Source organism: Gossypium hirsutum, chromosome D08, assembly GCF_007990345.1.
Source record: "Gossypium hirsutum isolate 1008001.06 chromosome D08, Gossypium_hirsutum_v2.1, whole genome shotgun sequence".
In the NCBI taxonomy this organism is placed as follows: Eukaryota; Viridiplantae; Streptophyta; class Magnoliopsida; order Malvales; family Malvaceae; genus Gossypium; species Gossypium hirsutum.
The window spans coordinates 51,331,411-51,344,899 of record NC_053444.1 but is presented as its reverse complement, the minus strand read 5'-3'; the positions used below and the strand labels follow the sequence as shown (position 1 = coordinate 51,344,899).

Below are 13,489 nucleotides of genomic sequence, written 5' to 3'. Positions count from 1 at the left end.
CCCATAAAAATTATTGCTAGTTGACAAATTACTAAGTTTCTTGAAAAGAGCCATAACTTTCCGTTTTCAGCTTTCTACCATCGAAGATTGCAAACAGCCACCATTCCTAGCAAGACAAGTACCATTCTTTTTACGAGCTTTCCTTTCATTGGATTATGCTAAGTTCTTGCAAAACCTGTTGGATCTCTCTGTTTAAGAGAGTTCAACTGTTCCTTCACGTCGACCGGTGCAAGAGAAGATCAAAGCATCGCCGGTTACCATCGAGTTGCGATGTGATAACATCGTCCTTTGCTACCATGGAACTGTCAAATCAGTTTAAACAAGTCTTCAAAGTGATGGACGCAAATGGCGATGGGAAGATATCTTCATTGGAGCTTAGACAAGTGCTTTTATGCCTCGGACATGAAAAATCCACGGCCTCCAAAGTAGCGGAAGGTATGATCAGAGAAATGGATTTCAACGGCGACGGTTTCATCGATTTGGATGAGTTCATGCACGCGGTTGTCAACACCACCAGCGACGGAGCAATTTCTAGCTGCAGCAGCGGCGACGACGATCATTTAATGGACGCTTTTCTCATCTTCGATAAAGATAAAAACGGATTCATCTCGGCCAAAGAATTGCGCAATGTTTTGATTAGCCTAGGGTTCAACAAGTGCAGTCTTAAACAGTGTAAGCGCATGATTAGAGGCGTCGATAAGGATGGAGATGGATTTGTGGACTTCAAAGAATTTCGATTAATGATGAGCGCCGCAGAACGCAGCAGCTGAAACATGTTGCAGAAAAAGTCAAATAAAACGCGTAATCGTTGAATATTCTCGTTTCTCAGGTACTCATAATAATTCTTTTTTATTTTTCCCATATTCTGTCTGTCTAGAACCTTTTATCATTTGAAACTCAGTCTAAATCTCTAATTTAATCATATCCCTTTGACCTAATCCAATTGTTTCCTCGTAAACTTAATATTATTTTCTATCAAATATTCTAAACCTCATATTCTTTCATACCATGCCTAAATTCGTAATCATATCACTCCAATTTTTAAGTTACACTTGTTTCCCACCAAGTTTTCTATTTTAGATTATAGGAAAGGTGATGGTCAGATATTTCTCACAAATGCCCCAAATTTTACTGAAATAGAGGCCCATAACTCAATAAGTTGAAAGCTTAATCAAGACAAGTATTTGCGGCAATGGGTCCTACTATCATTTGTCGTGATCTAATTTCCTCCTCCACTTTTCCAATTTTAAAATTTTACTCTTCATCCAATGATAATTGTTCCATTTATGAAGTTAAAATTTAATGCTGCAAATATCTTATTATATGTGTATCAGTTCGTTATTTTCACATATTACTTAGTAAAAATACAGTTAATGGATTAACGACTATAATTTGTGTCAACATTGAAATTTTAAAATTTGAAGAGTATAGGGACTTAAAATGAGAAAATTGAACATATGAACTAAATCTACAACTGTATGCTTACTATAGGACTAGTAATTGAATTTAATCAAACGAATTTAGCTTTTGGGTCAAGAGTAAAATTTCAAAGTTCAAAAAGTACAAGGACTGAAATTTACCAAGTCAAAAAGTAATGGAACTAAATCAAATTAAAGTATAGAGCCTAAATTTACATCTTTCGTAAAGTACAGGGACTAATAGCAAAATTTAACCTATTAGTTAACACCCTAAACTTTCTCTAGGATTTAAGTGTACAAGTTTGAGCCTTACCGTGTATAATTTATGCGCGAGTTTTCCTTTAAATTTATTCCAATTGATTATTAATTACGTGCTTATATTGAAATTGTTGATATATAGTCAAATTGTTTGTATAATAACATTTTATTGTAAAAGCGATTTTTTATGTTTTATATTTACTTTCTGTAGCAACAATAATAAAGTATGTATAAATCTTCTTGTATCAAACGTTTAGTAAAATTAATTTTATTCACGAGTGAAATAAAAATAATAAATTTTAATTAAAATATTATTTCAATAAAATATTTAAATTTTATATAAAAATACATTAAAAATATTTTATTAAATAAAAATAATCTTTAAGAATTGGTTTTGCATTTGTAAATTTGTTTAAATATGTTTTTATTCATTAATTAATAATATTATTAATCTATACTATATATAATGAAGCTTTTAATTGAGTCGGCGTCACTATCAATCAGGTATCAACTCAATTGTGAATTTATTAAAAGTCCATTTATTTTACATAGCAACAACTATCATTTTAAGGATATTTATGTCTTTTTATATTTTTAATAGATCTAGAAAAGAATATGCATGTGATGGAGGTTTGAACTAGATGTGATCATAAGCCAGGCCAGGCTGAGTTGGGCCAATGCAAAGTATCTAGACCAATTTTTCAAGTTTAAGCCTGACCTGGTCCAGAAAATAAACTTACATTTTTTCCAAGCCTAGCCCAATTTAAGAAAGATAAATTCAGGCCTAACCCGACCCATGAGCAGGTTTGGTTTGAACCCAAAAAACTTTAATGTTTGCTCTCAACATTACCATTTTAACCAAAGTTATATTTAATTTTTTTTATTAATTTTAATAAATTTATTGCATAATTATTTTCAATATATCATAATATAGTATATTATAGTTTTTTTTTAATTTGAAAATTAACAAAATAATCAAATATGATTTGAATCTTAAATATTGTTATAAGTGCTTTAGATGTCATTATGAGTTAAAAAAAATTTGACAGACAAAAGGATCTTTTACATATATGGTTGACTGTAGTTATAAAGTTAAAAAAAAGAGTTTAATATATCATTTGGTACTCGAGTTTAACACTTTTTTAATATGGTACATATGTTATTTTTTTGTCCAATTTAACACCTGTATTTGACAGAAGCATATTTTGGAACCAAAGATAGTGGTGTTAATCGTTCTAGTGTTTAGTTCATGTTTTAGAGTTTATTTGTTGAAAGTTTATTGCTAATATTAGTAGGTTTGAAATTTTCATGATTTTGTTAATAGAATAAATTTAGAGTTAATTGTGAATTTGGTTTAATTTTACATTTAGTTAATGGTTTAGGGTTGATTTGATGAAAGTTAATTGCTAATATTATTAGCTAATTATGATTTTTCATCAAATCAGTTTTAAAACTGAATTAAACACTAAAAAATTAATATTGTTATATTCAAGTACCAAAATGCATAACTTTTTTCAAATATAAATACAACAAGCACGACATTAAAAAAAGAAAAAAAAAGTGTCAAACTCATACAGCAAATTATGCCCCAAGCGAATTGGGGTTTTTACATGTAAACAGGACATGCATTTTCTTGGTCTTCGTGCAAAGTGTTATTAGCCCATATGGTCCTTAACTCTTAGGCTTATATTATTATTCCAAGTTTGTAGCCCAAAACTAACTAGATCCGGCCCTTAAAAGTCTAAATCACGACTTCAGCCCAAACGGTAACGTTTGGAGATAAATATAGCAATATTCAAACTTCAAATATTTATATAGCCTTTTAAAAAAAACTCAAAAAGACAGCCGAAAAAGTTATAATTTATTTGGTCCTTTAACATCTTAAAGCACCCACATATCACACATCAATGCATTTCCTTAACCTTATTTCTCTTATATTATTATTACATTTTTCCAAGTTCCCATCTACCAAACCCAAAAAAATAAATTATCATTACAGAACCTTCCCAACAATATAATCAGCACTCCCATATATGTGGGAAGCACCCACACCCCTTTTTAAAATTTTTTCCTATATATTTATATATGGCTACTAGGGCAATGTTTTTTGTATTTAATTGCCTTACAAAAGGTTTGTTTGTAGATGGATCATGTTTTCATTGCATTCTAGGCTATGCTATATCATACATATAATTGATTGCATAATATTTTTATGGTCTATAGCTAAGTCCACCATTGCGATCTTTGTGGAGGTGGAGATAAATTTGGGTAAATTTCCCAAGAAAATGAAAATTCAGTTCGAGATGGCCTAATTGGTGCATAAAAAATAAAAAAATAAAAAGCGTGGATTAAGATTTAAGGAGGCAAGTTGGGAAGAAACCGTTGACATTATGCTATGCCATTTGCAATGGTAGTGATTGAATTAAATGAATCCAAAACAATCACTATCAATTAACATGGAAACCCCTCAGTTTGGTCGGCTGTTTAAATCAGTCCCTTAATTTATAAAAGAAATAATAATATTCCCAGTGCTCGATGTGGCTTCCTTTAATTTAATTAACCATAAAAATGAAAGCTTTTAATTGGACTTTCCCGTGGAGAAGACAAAGAAAAATGGGTGCAACCATCTCAAAGCCACTTAGGCTAACCCTAATATTTTATTTAGAAGAAGAAGAAGAAGAAGCAGCAGTTTTCTGTGAGAACATGAGAACACAATGCTAGATTCGAACCAATAAGCAGCCCTTCACATGATGAAAGCACATTTTCATTTTGAGGTGGTCCACTCTCTTGATGGATTAATTGTTAATTTGGACAAAGATAAATGGGTTTTGATTAAATTAATGTTTAAAAGGGAGATTAAAGTGTTTTGTTTTTTCCCATTTCTTGTTTCTAAAGGGAAGACTATGTCTTTAATTTCTTGAAAGCATAACCCTCTTTTCTTCACAAGATTCAACTCACTGCTTATTATTATTATTTTTAAAACAACTCCTCGTTTTGTTGGACTTGGTAAATGGGTCTTGTGAACTCCAGGGAAATTAGCTTCGGGACCAATTTGATAAATTTTAAAACTAAACAAACCTAAAATTAATTGTGAAATTTGTTAAAAATAAAATAAAATTGAACCCATCAATTGAATTGAATTGACTACAACAATTAAAAAAAATGTTTCAATAGAGTAAACGACTGAAGTGAGATTTTGCTAAATAATAAGCCAAAATTAAAAAAAAAAAAGAGAGTCAAATGGATGAGAATAAAAAACTTATTAAATATATTAACTATCTTAAATGTAAAGATAAAATTATGGATTTGTATTTATTCACTTACTATCTATAATTTTATGAATCATCACATCATAAAAAAAATAAAAATATTTTATTTCAATGATAATAACATGATTTGATTAAAAGAGCTTTTAAATAATGATTAATCCAAAATGATTATAAAGACAAAGGATATAGATGGTGGGGAGCTTGGAACTTTTATTTTTATACCTGTATGTTCAAAACCGAGAGCATTAGGCCATTTTCTATGATAAGGGAGAAACCGAAACTCCGACATAGAGGCTGCGATGAGATTATGAGATTCATTCAGGATAGAGAATAGGAAACTCATAATTGTTAATATGTTTAATTTTGTTTTTGTTTCGTTACGCTTATCACTTCTATACATCGTCATGTCCCACCTTCATTCTATTTCATACTCCAATGTGTGTTTAACCTATAATGATTTATGAACATCATATTTTAAGATTTATTGTATGATTTTTTATCTTTGAACAAATAAAGGGAAAATAATGATTTCAAAATGTGAGTATATGGGAGCAAATACCAAAATTACTCCTACCCACCTATCATTGGTGTATATATATTAAGTTTGTTCCCATTGAATAAATAGACTCATGTTAAAATTCTCATATAGGACCTCATCAACATGCTAGGCCTAGGGGTTGCGGGAGTCAGTTTTTGTTGGTGTTGGTGGCACTGCCACTGCCACTGCCACTGCCATTTCTGGTACCGCCCATGTCATTGCCACCCACGCTTGCTTAATTTTGTTTCCATCTCTTCCCTTTCTTCTCATTCACGCCCACACGCCCTGCTTTCTCATTCATCTTTTATATATCATACAACAAATGTAGCACTTGGGACGATGCAGTGTCCGCTTTCAGAATGCTGCTCGCTCTCTAGTGAAGGCTGGGTTGTAGTTATAGAGGTGGCAAATAGCTATCCATCTAACGTGAAAGCCTCGCAACTTGGTCGAGAAAAGCCAAGGGTTCCTCGTTCCCTCTCATTATTTCACAATTCTTTCTATATACTGTGCACTTCAATTCCACTTATGATGGACTATTTTTTTACTTTAAAATACATACATTTAAATTAGAATTGAACAATCTGGTGGTATATGCATAGGTTAGATTTAGGTGGTGAAGGCTAATATATATAAAGACATGGGACATGAAATGGCATTTGTATAAGTAGACAAAGGCAAAATAGATAATGGATGGATGGATTTGATTCCTAGAAAGGCGAGTCCCCCTTACGACACGCCCTGACTGACTCTTCTGACCCATTTTTTGCTCAACTCCAATTTCCCATGTCCCACATGCACCTTCCCCTTTTTGCTTATTATTTTCCTTCCACCAAAACTACCCTCCATAGTCCATTCCCCTCACTTCTCTTTTTTTCTCATTCTTAACATGAGATTTTCTAGAATGAAGTGAGATTTAGATATAATATTTTTATGGTTTAAATAGTTTTCACAATTTAGATTTTGTCGAATGATTTTTATAGCAATCTCAAAATAGTGTATCTCATGCATCTTGAGTTCATGTTATTCTTACAAATATCTTTTCATCTCTTTAATTTTTACAAAAATTAAATTTATTTAATTCCAATTAATGCACTTCATACACAGTAATGTAATATGCACCCATCAACTTCTTTCCTTACACAAACTAAATAAATAATTTTTGTTTATAACAATCACAATTTAATAAAATGGGTGTTTTGATAACCTTTTGTTACAATAATTCCATTTTTGAAAGTAATTTGATATTCTGTCATATAAATGACCTCAATTTAAGGTTTCAACATTAAAAATCTATTTTTTAGCCATTGAAAACTATTTATCAGTTAACTTTAAAATGATTACTCTACCTGTTTATATGAAATTGAGTTGAATATATTAATTCATGCCACATTATTTAATTAAACCATCTTTTCAAATTAATAATTTCTTTCAACTATTACCATAATCAACATTTTATTTTCTCCTTTTAATGTATACTTTTTTGTAAAAATATATAAATTAGTCGACTCAGTCTTGTTATTAATGCAAGAAGACATAGGTTCGAGTGTACTAAAACGCATTATCTTATTATTTATGGGTTGAAGAGATATTATGAGTAAATATATGCATTGTGTCAAAAAAGAAAAAATATTATCATAATTGTTCAATATATATAAATTAATTAATAAATCTTGGGTGAGAAGGGATTGTAATTTTTTCTTTAAAACTATATTATTGAGAGGATAATTACCAACCCAAAAATATTAGTGTAAAACCGACATAATAGAATGTTGAAATTTAAAATGAAAATACTGATATAACATAAAACGATTAAAAGAGTTTTGGTGATATGTCATACAACTATTTCTCAAAAAAAAAAAAGAGATTAAAATGGATTAGAAGGAACTATAGAAATGCAGTAACTTCAAGTCACTCCTCTTGAACATCATGCAAAGCAAAACAACATTTGTAACGCTAGCTTGCTCACCTTCTTTCAGTTTCCAACAATAAATAATACCAGTTTTCAAACCCATATTCTCTCTTTTCTCAAGAGTTTTACTGTATTATTTAAACCATACACTAGCTCTCAATCCTACATAAACTATTTATGAAACAGCTTTGAAACTTGTCCTAAAACCGGTTCTATTTACACCATCCTTTTGAGAACTGCATGCTGATGTTTTTAAACAGTTAGGTTTGAACTTTGGACTATGAAACAAAGAGTGTCCCGTGAAAGAGATCCTTAATGATGGAAAACAACAACATTCCCTACTTTTTTTTTTTACTTCCGTTTTCAGTACTTGAAACTTAGTATAAAAGGCAACGATTGAGGATGATGGTCTTGCCATCATCATCGAACTTGTTTCATGTAGTAGAAAATTTTGGGCGACCCCTGAAGATAGAATTTTTCAGAATTAGTAGCAGTTAAAGAAAGGGAAAGAAGATAGAGAGAGTAAATGAAGGAACTGTGTGTGTTGCAGGCTTTTAAATCTCGAGAACATTTAGTAAAAAAAATGAAGGGTGTGAGAAGAGAACGTGGGGTGTTGGGGTCCCTATGGTGGGGACTGATGGGGGAGAGAGACAAAAGAGAGAGAGAGAGAAAGGGAGGGCCCACACACCGCCCATGCGCATGTTGTCTTACCAAAACTAAACCCATCATCATCATCATCGATGCAATGCCTGCCTTGACCTAACCCTAACCCAACAAACCCACACACCATAGCTACAAAGCACAATCGAGACCCAAACCCATAAACCACCTTTCTCTTCCATTTTTTGGCTATTTTCTTAACCCCCAATCACTGTTCATCTTCGTTTCCTCCCAAAACCTTAACCAATTCAACTTAGATCTTCATACCAGAAAGGGAAGATGCGGTTGATGAAACAGCTGAAAAGTTGCTGCCAGGTTATGCTTCTTCAAACCCTTTTTTGGTGAAACCTGCAGTTACTCAATCAGTCAAAATTACCCAGAAAAAGAGGAAACGAAGATATCAACCTTATTAGAATTTCAGTGGGTTTCTTTCTTGCATGTGTGTTAGCTGATTGTTTGATTAGGTTTGAGCTTTGAAGGGAAGAAACAAAAGAGAACAAATGGACCCAGTAACAGCTCATGGCCGCCCGCTTCCTCCTCCTTTCCTCACAAGAGATCTTCATCTAAACCCGCAACATCAATTTCAACATCACCACAACCAACAACAACAACAACAGCAAAGCTCCGAGGACGAACAAAGCCGTGGCCAGAAACGAGATCGAGAAGAAACAGCCACCACCATGGGCGGCGGTGCCACCGACACGAGTGAAGGCAAAGAACTGGCTGTAGTCCCTGGGGCCGAAGGTGAAATCACGAGAAGACCACGAGGGAGGCCCGCGGGTTCCAAGAACAAGCCTAAGCCACCCATCATCATAACCCGTGATAGTGCCAATGCCCTCCGATCCCATGTCATGGAAATCGCAGACGGCTGTGATATTATGGAGAGCGTTTCGACTTTCGCCAGGCGAAGACAAAGAGGGGTTAGCATATTGAGTGGGAGCGGAACCGTAGGGAATGTGACCTTAAGGCAACCAGGAGCACCCGGTGCAGTCGTGACTTTACATGGAAGATTCGAAATTTTATCACTTTCTGGCTCGTTTTTACCTCCTCCAGCACCGCCGGCTGCATCGGGGTTGACCATATATTTAGCCGGCGGTCAAGGTCAGGTAGTTGGAGGAGCGGTGGTGGGTCCACTCGTTGCTTCAGGTCCAGTGGTGATGATGGCAGCTTCTTTTGGTAATGCGGCATATGAAAGGCTTCCATTGGAGGAAGAGGAACAACCAGCCGCCGGACCGGTTCCAGGAAGTGGACCCTTAGGCTCACCAGGAAGCATGGTTGGTCAACAACAGCCGCCTCCGCCGCAGCAGCAGCAACAACTATTACAAGATCCAAACGGATCTTTTGCTCAAGGATTGCCACCAAATCTTCTAAACTCAGTCCAATTGCCAGCTGAAGCCTACTGGGGCACAGGTCGTCCCTCTTATTAACCAAAAGACAAAGTTTCAGTGTTTTTCTTTCTTCTTTTTTTCCTCCTTAATTATCCTCATTTCACCTCTCTTGTTTGTTTGACCTTTTGATCATCACCTTCATTCTTCTTCTTTTTATAAGATAGTTGGTGTTTTACTATAAATCCCAAGAATGCTCATCATCATGGGATTCAGCTGGGTTTAATTTGAAGAAGGATGTACAAATTTCATGGAGTTCTCTTTGATGGGCTCTTTCTTCTCTCTTTTTTTTTTCTTCTCAATAGAATAGCCTTTTTTGAATTGTCAGTGTTACTCATTATAGTAGCTTAACCATGAAGAAGCACACCAAAATAAAAAGAAAAAAAAATGCCACCTTTTTGTTAGGGTTCCTTTATTTCTGCATAATACTTTTTAAGTCTCAGATTCTGTTAATGATCCAATCCTTCAAATTTAAAAGCATCAAAATTTTCTAGTTTTATTAGTTTGTAGTTCACAGACATAATAAAATAATAGGGTTTTTTTTTTCTTGTTTACCTTCTTCCACTCTAAACACAAACTAAACTACTACTACCACTATATTTTTATTAAGGGTCTTTAAATATGAACATAAATTAGTATATTTTATGAATATATGTATGGTTCATCTAATCTAGTGACTGTTTGAAGGTTGGTCGAGGGAAAAGATGTCAAATCATGATACGAAGAAAGCAAGGTGATTGGGAGGTTTCGGGCTTAGGGTTTGCTGCCATTCCATTCCACTATGATATATTTATTTTTCACTAACTTGCTAGGGTTCATTATAGAAGAACATCGGATACTGGGCTATAAGTGCACAGCTCTTAATAATACAAAAAAATAAAAAAACTCATTTTCAAGGCAACCATTACCATAGACAAACTGATCTCAAGCGTTAAAGTTTTTTATTTTTATTTTTTTGCCTTATCTCTCTCTCTCTTCTTCTCTGAAAAATAACTGTCATTCACTGCCCTCCATGTACAAGTAAAAAGAGTTATTGTGTGTGATGTGAACCAGTGAGAACGGAAGGTAATTTAAAGTTATCAACCAATATTATACATAAACAATATTTAATAAGGGGTTTGTGTTAAATATGATTAAATCCATCTTCACTATAAAAGTAGTATGTCTACTCTTGATTGTATAATTTTAAAAATCATGATCATTCATTCTCACCTTCAATTTAAATTTTATTAATTATCTCAACTAAATATTTAAATATAATTCTTCAAACAAAATATTTAACATACAATATATGATATTTTGTTATTACATTTTTACCTTTTTAATAATTTATATTGACAAAGATAAAATGATAATTTCATATAGTAGAGTGGTATGGGGTGGGGCAAGCAATTGTCATAACTTCTCCTTACCCAATATTCAAAAGAAAAAATTCACTCAACCGGCTTGCATCTACCTTTTTTTTTTTTAAAAAATCACTTCATTCAAAGTGGGTCAATTCAAAATTTATCAAACAGTTCGAATTTTGTAATTCCAATTCCCCTATTTGTAATATATATATATATGCATATATTTTTAGTTCCCATTTCTCCTAATTAATGATCACAGTTTTTCTTCGTAGGCCATCTTCAGTTACATGTATATTTGATTTATATCATTAGCTTTTCTTAATTTTACTTCCTTTCCTTTGTTTTTTTTTAAAGATTTTTAATTCCTTTCCTCTTCCTTAACAGTCCTTGTATGTGCATATTTTGTACTTTTTTGCTTAACTATAAAATTAGCCTCTAAACTATACTTTTTTTCATTTAAATAGATTTTTTTTCATTAAACTGATATTTAAACTATCAATTTTATCTCATTTAACTCAAAAAATGTACGATGTCCAATAAGAAAGTGATTGGTATCATGTTTGAGACAAAAATGATAGTTTAGATATTACTTTTGACCCGAAAATACTTTAAGTAGCTAAGTGAAAAAAAAAATGATATAATTTGAAAGTCAATTTTACATTTTAACTTTTTTTTTTTGATTTGTGATTAATATACCACTCTCTCTCAATGCAATTTCTTTTAGTTTTATTTTTTAATGCAAATAAAATCACAACTTAGAATTAGGGGAAGACATTGAATCCAAAATCTGTTTAAATGGTATCTCTAGTGTGATTATAAGGACCAATTACTAACATTATTTTATGGTTTTTATTTAATAGTACTTTTTTTTTAATTTGATAAGCGGAATTAAAAAAATGGTTAGTGTAATTTTTTTAATATTTTATTATACTTTTATAAAATATTTGTCAACACTCTGATCATGTTTGTAAAATTTAAAAACTCCACTGATAATATACCAAATAGTCTGAGAAAAAGCGTATTGACAAGATTATTGTATCCTAGTAGCATAAGATATCTTTTCTTTTTAATAAGTAGGAGTTATTTTGTTAGTGTCATATATCCACATTCAGAGTGTTTCCCCAAAATCGAATGTAACATGAAATTTGGATCCGGGGTGAGAATTTTATTAGAAAAATGTACAAGGTGTAATACAAAAATGACGAAGATGTCAACCCTAAAGCTTTCGAACAAGCTGGAGGTGGACCAGATCTATGTCTAATGTGTTTGAGACAATGCCATTCTGCTTGCTTCTTCATCATTAACATCCATATTAACTACAATTCAATCATTATATATCAGATTCCATTGTTTTTGCCATTCATGAAAATGAAACAGCATATCTAACTTCATTTTTATATCTAATCAAGTTAAAATTGATTTTTTGTTAAAAGAAACATTTTAGCTGAGAAAATAACCTAAAAACCTAATGACAACAATATAAATTTTCAAGTTATGCATATAAATTAAACTAAGCTCGATTCATAAAAAATGAAAACGTATCCAAATAACTTTTTAATATTATTTGTATTTCAATACAAATTCTCACCATGCAAACATAATTGAAACAGTCAAATTCATATAATAAAGTCACCCTCTTTCTGAAACATAAATTTGCCACATTGTGGTAGTAATATTGTTTTTTTATAGTGACTCCTAACCTAGCATCATCAACTCTTTCAATTCACTCGTAATCAGGACCAACACCCCTTAAATAATTATGCAATATATAACATGCTAAAATTATATCTTTCATTCCGACAAAATGTTTCTTTTAATACTTTAAATCCACACTTCTTAATGAAGAGTGAAGATGGTTGAATAGTTCTTCAACATTTTCAGGACCGTGACCAAACAACTCCTTTAAATGGTATCGTGTACCTCTAAACGGTGCAATAAGTCCACTTCTTAACATAAAACTTACATCCACTAGATAATATCTACCCATCCAAAACCAAATTGATTTAATATTAAATTTAAATAATTTATTTGAAATTAAGGAATGATAAGTTTATCTTCCCTAATTAAAGCGTCTTTAATGACTCTTGAATTTGATGTTGTTCCATCCCATCCAGCTAAAACATATGTGAATTTCATGTCAAATCCACATGCAGTTAATGCATTTTGTGTTGGATATTCTTCTCTCCCTCAATACGGAATCTTAACACGAATATGTTTACCATCAATCGTACCAACACAATCCTGAAACTATAAAGTCATAAATGAATTTTATTTATAGTGTGTTTACTTAAAAATACCTTAAATATGAGTAACATTTGTTGCTATTTAGTATTTCATGTGCGATTTCAGAACCATTTGGTTGTTTCAAGAAATTACTTTCTAAGCTAACAATAGCTCTTAACACAACATGAAATTGTCGACTTATGGTCTCATGAGATCTATGAAATCATAAATTAATTGGACAAGTTTGTTCATTGTGTCCTACCATATAGAGAAATTTGACCTTATATTCAATCCAATTATAGGATCCGAATGTCACTCAAAATAACTTATTTTACTATTTCTAATAAAATGGTGGTGTAGTGGTAAAATTATTTCAAAAAAATTTTTGGCAACATTTTTTCTTATTTTACGTAAAAAAAAACTCCCTGCAAAATTTAGATTTCACAATATTTATCCATATTCAAATCATCTCTCAAATCA

At 32.0% G+C, this 13,489-nt stretch overlaps 2 protein-coding genes across 2 annotated transcripts; both read left to right on the top strand.

Annotated features, from left to right (window-relative positions):
* Positions 1–155: 155 nt before the first annotated feature.
* On the top strand, positions 156–1,002 carry LOC121219829 (probable calcium-binding protein CML23). The gene has a single exon (XM_041098312.1). The coding sequence runs from the start codon at positions 156–158 to the stop codon at positions 768–770; it is 615 nt and encodes a 204-aa protein (XP_040954246.1). The 3' UTR covers positions 771–1,002.
* Positions 1,003–7,771: 6,769 nt separating this feature from the next.
* On the top strand, positions 7,772–10,338 carry LOC107900864 (AT-hook motif nuclear-localized protein 22). Its single transcript, XM_016826609.2, has one exon. The coding sequence runs from the start codon at positions 8,553–8,555 to the stop codon at positions 9,477–9,479; it is 927 nt and encodes a 308-aa protein (XP_016682098.1). The 5' UTR covers positions 7,772–8,552; the 3' UTR covers positions 9,480–10,338.
* Positions 10,339–13,489: the final 3,151 nt, after the last annotated feature.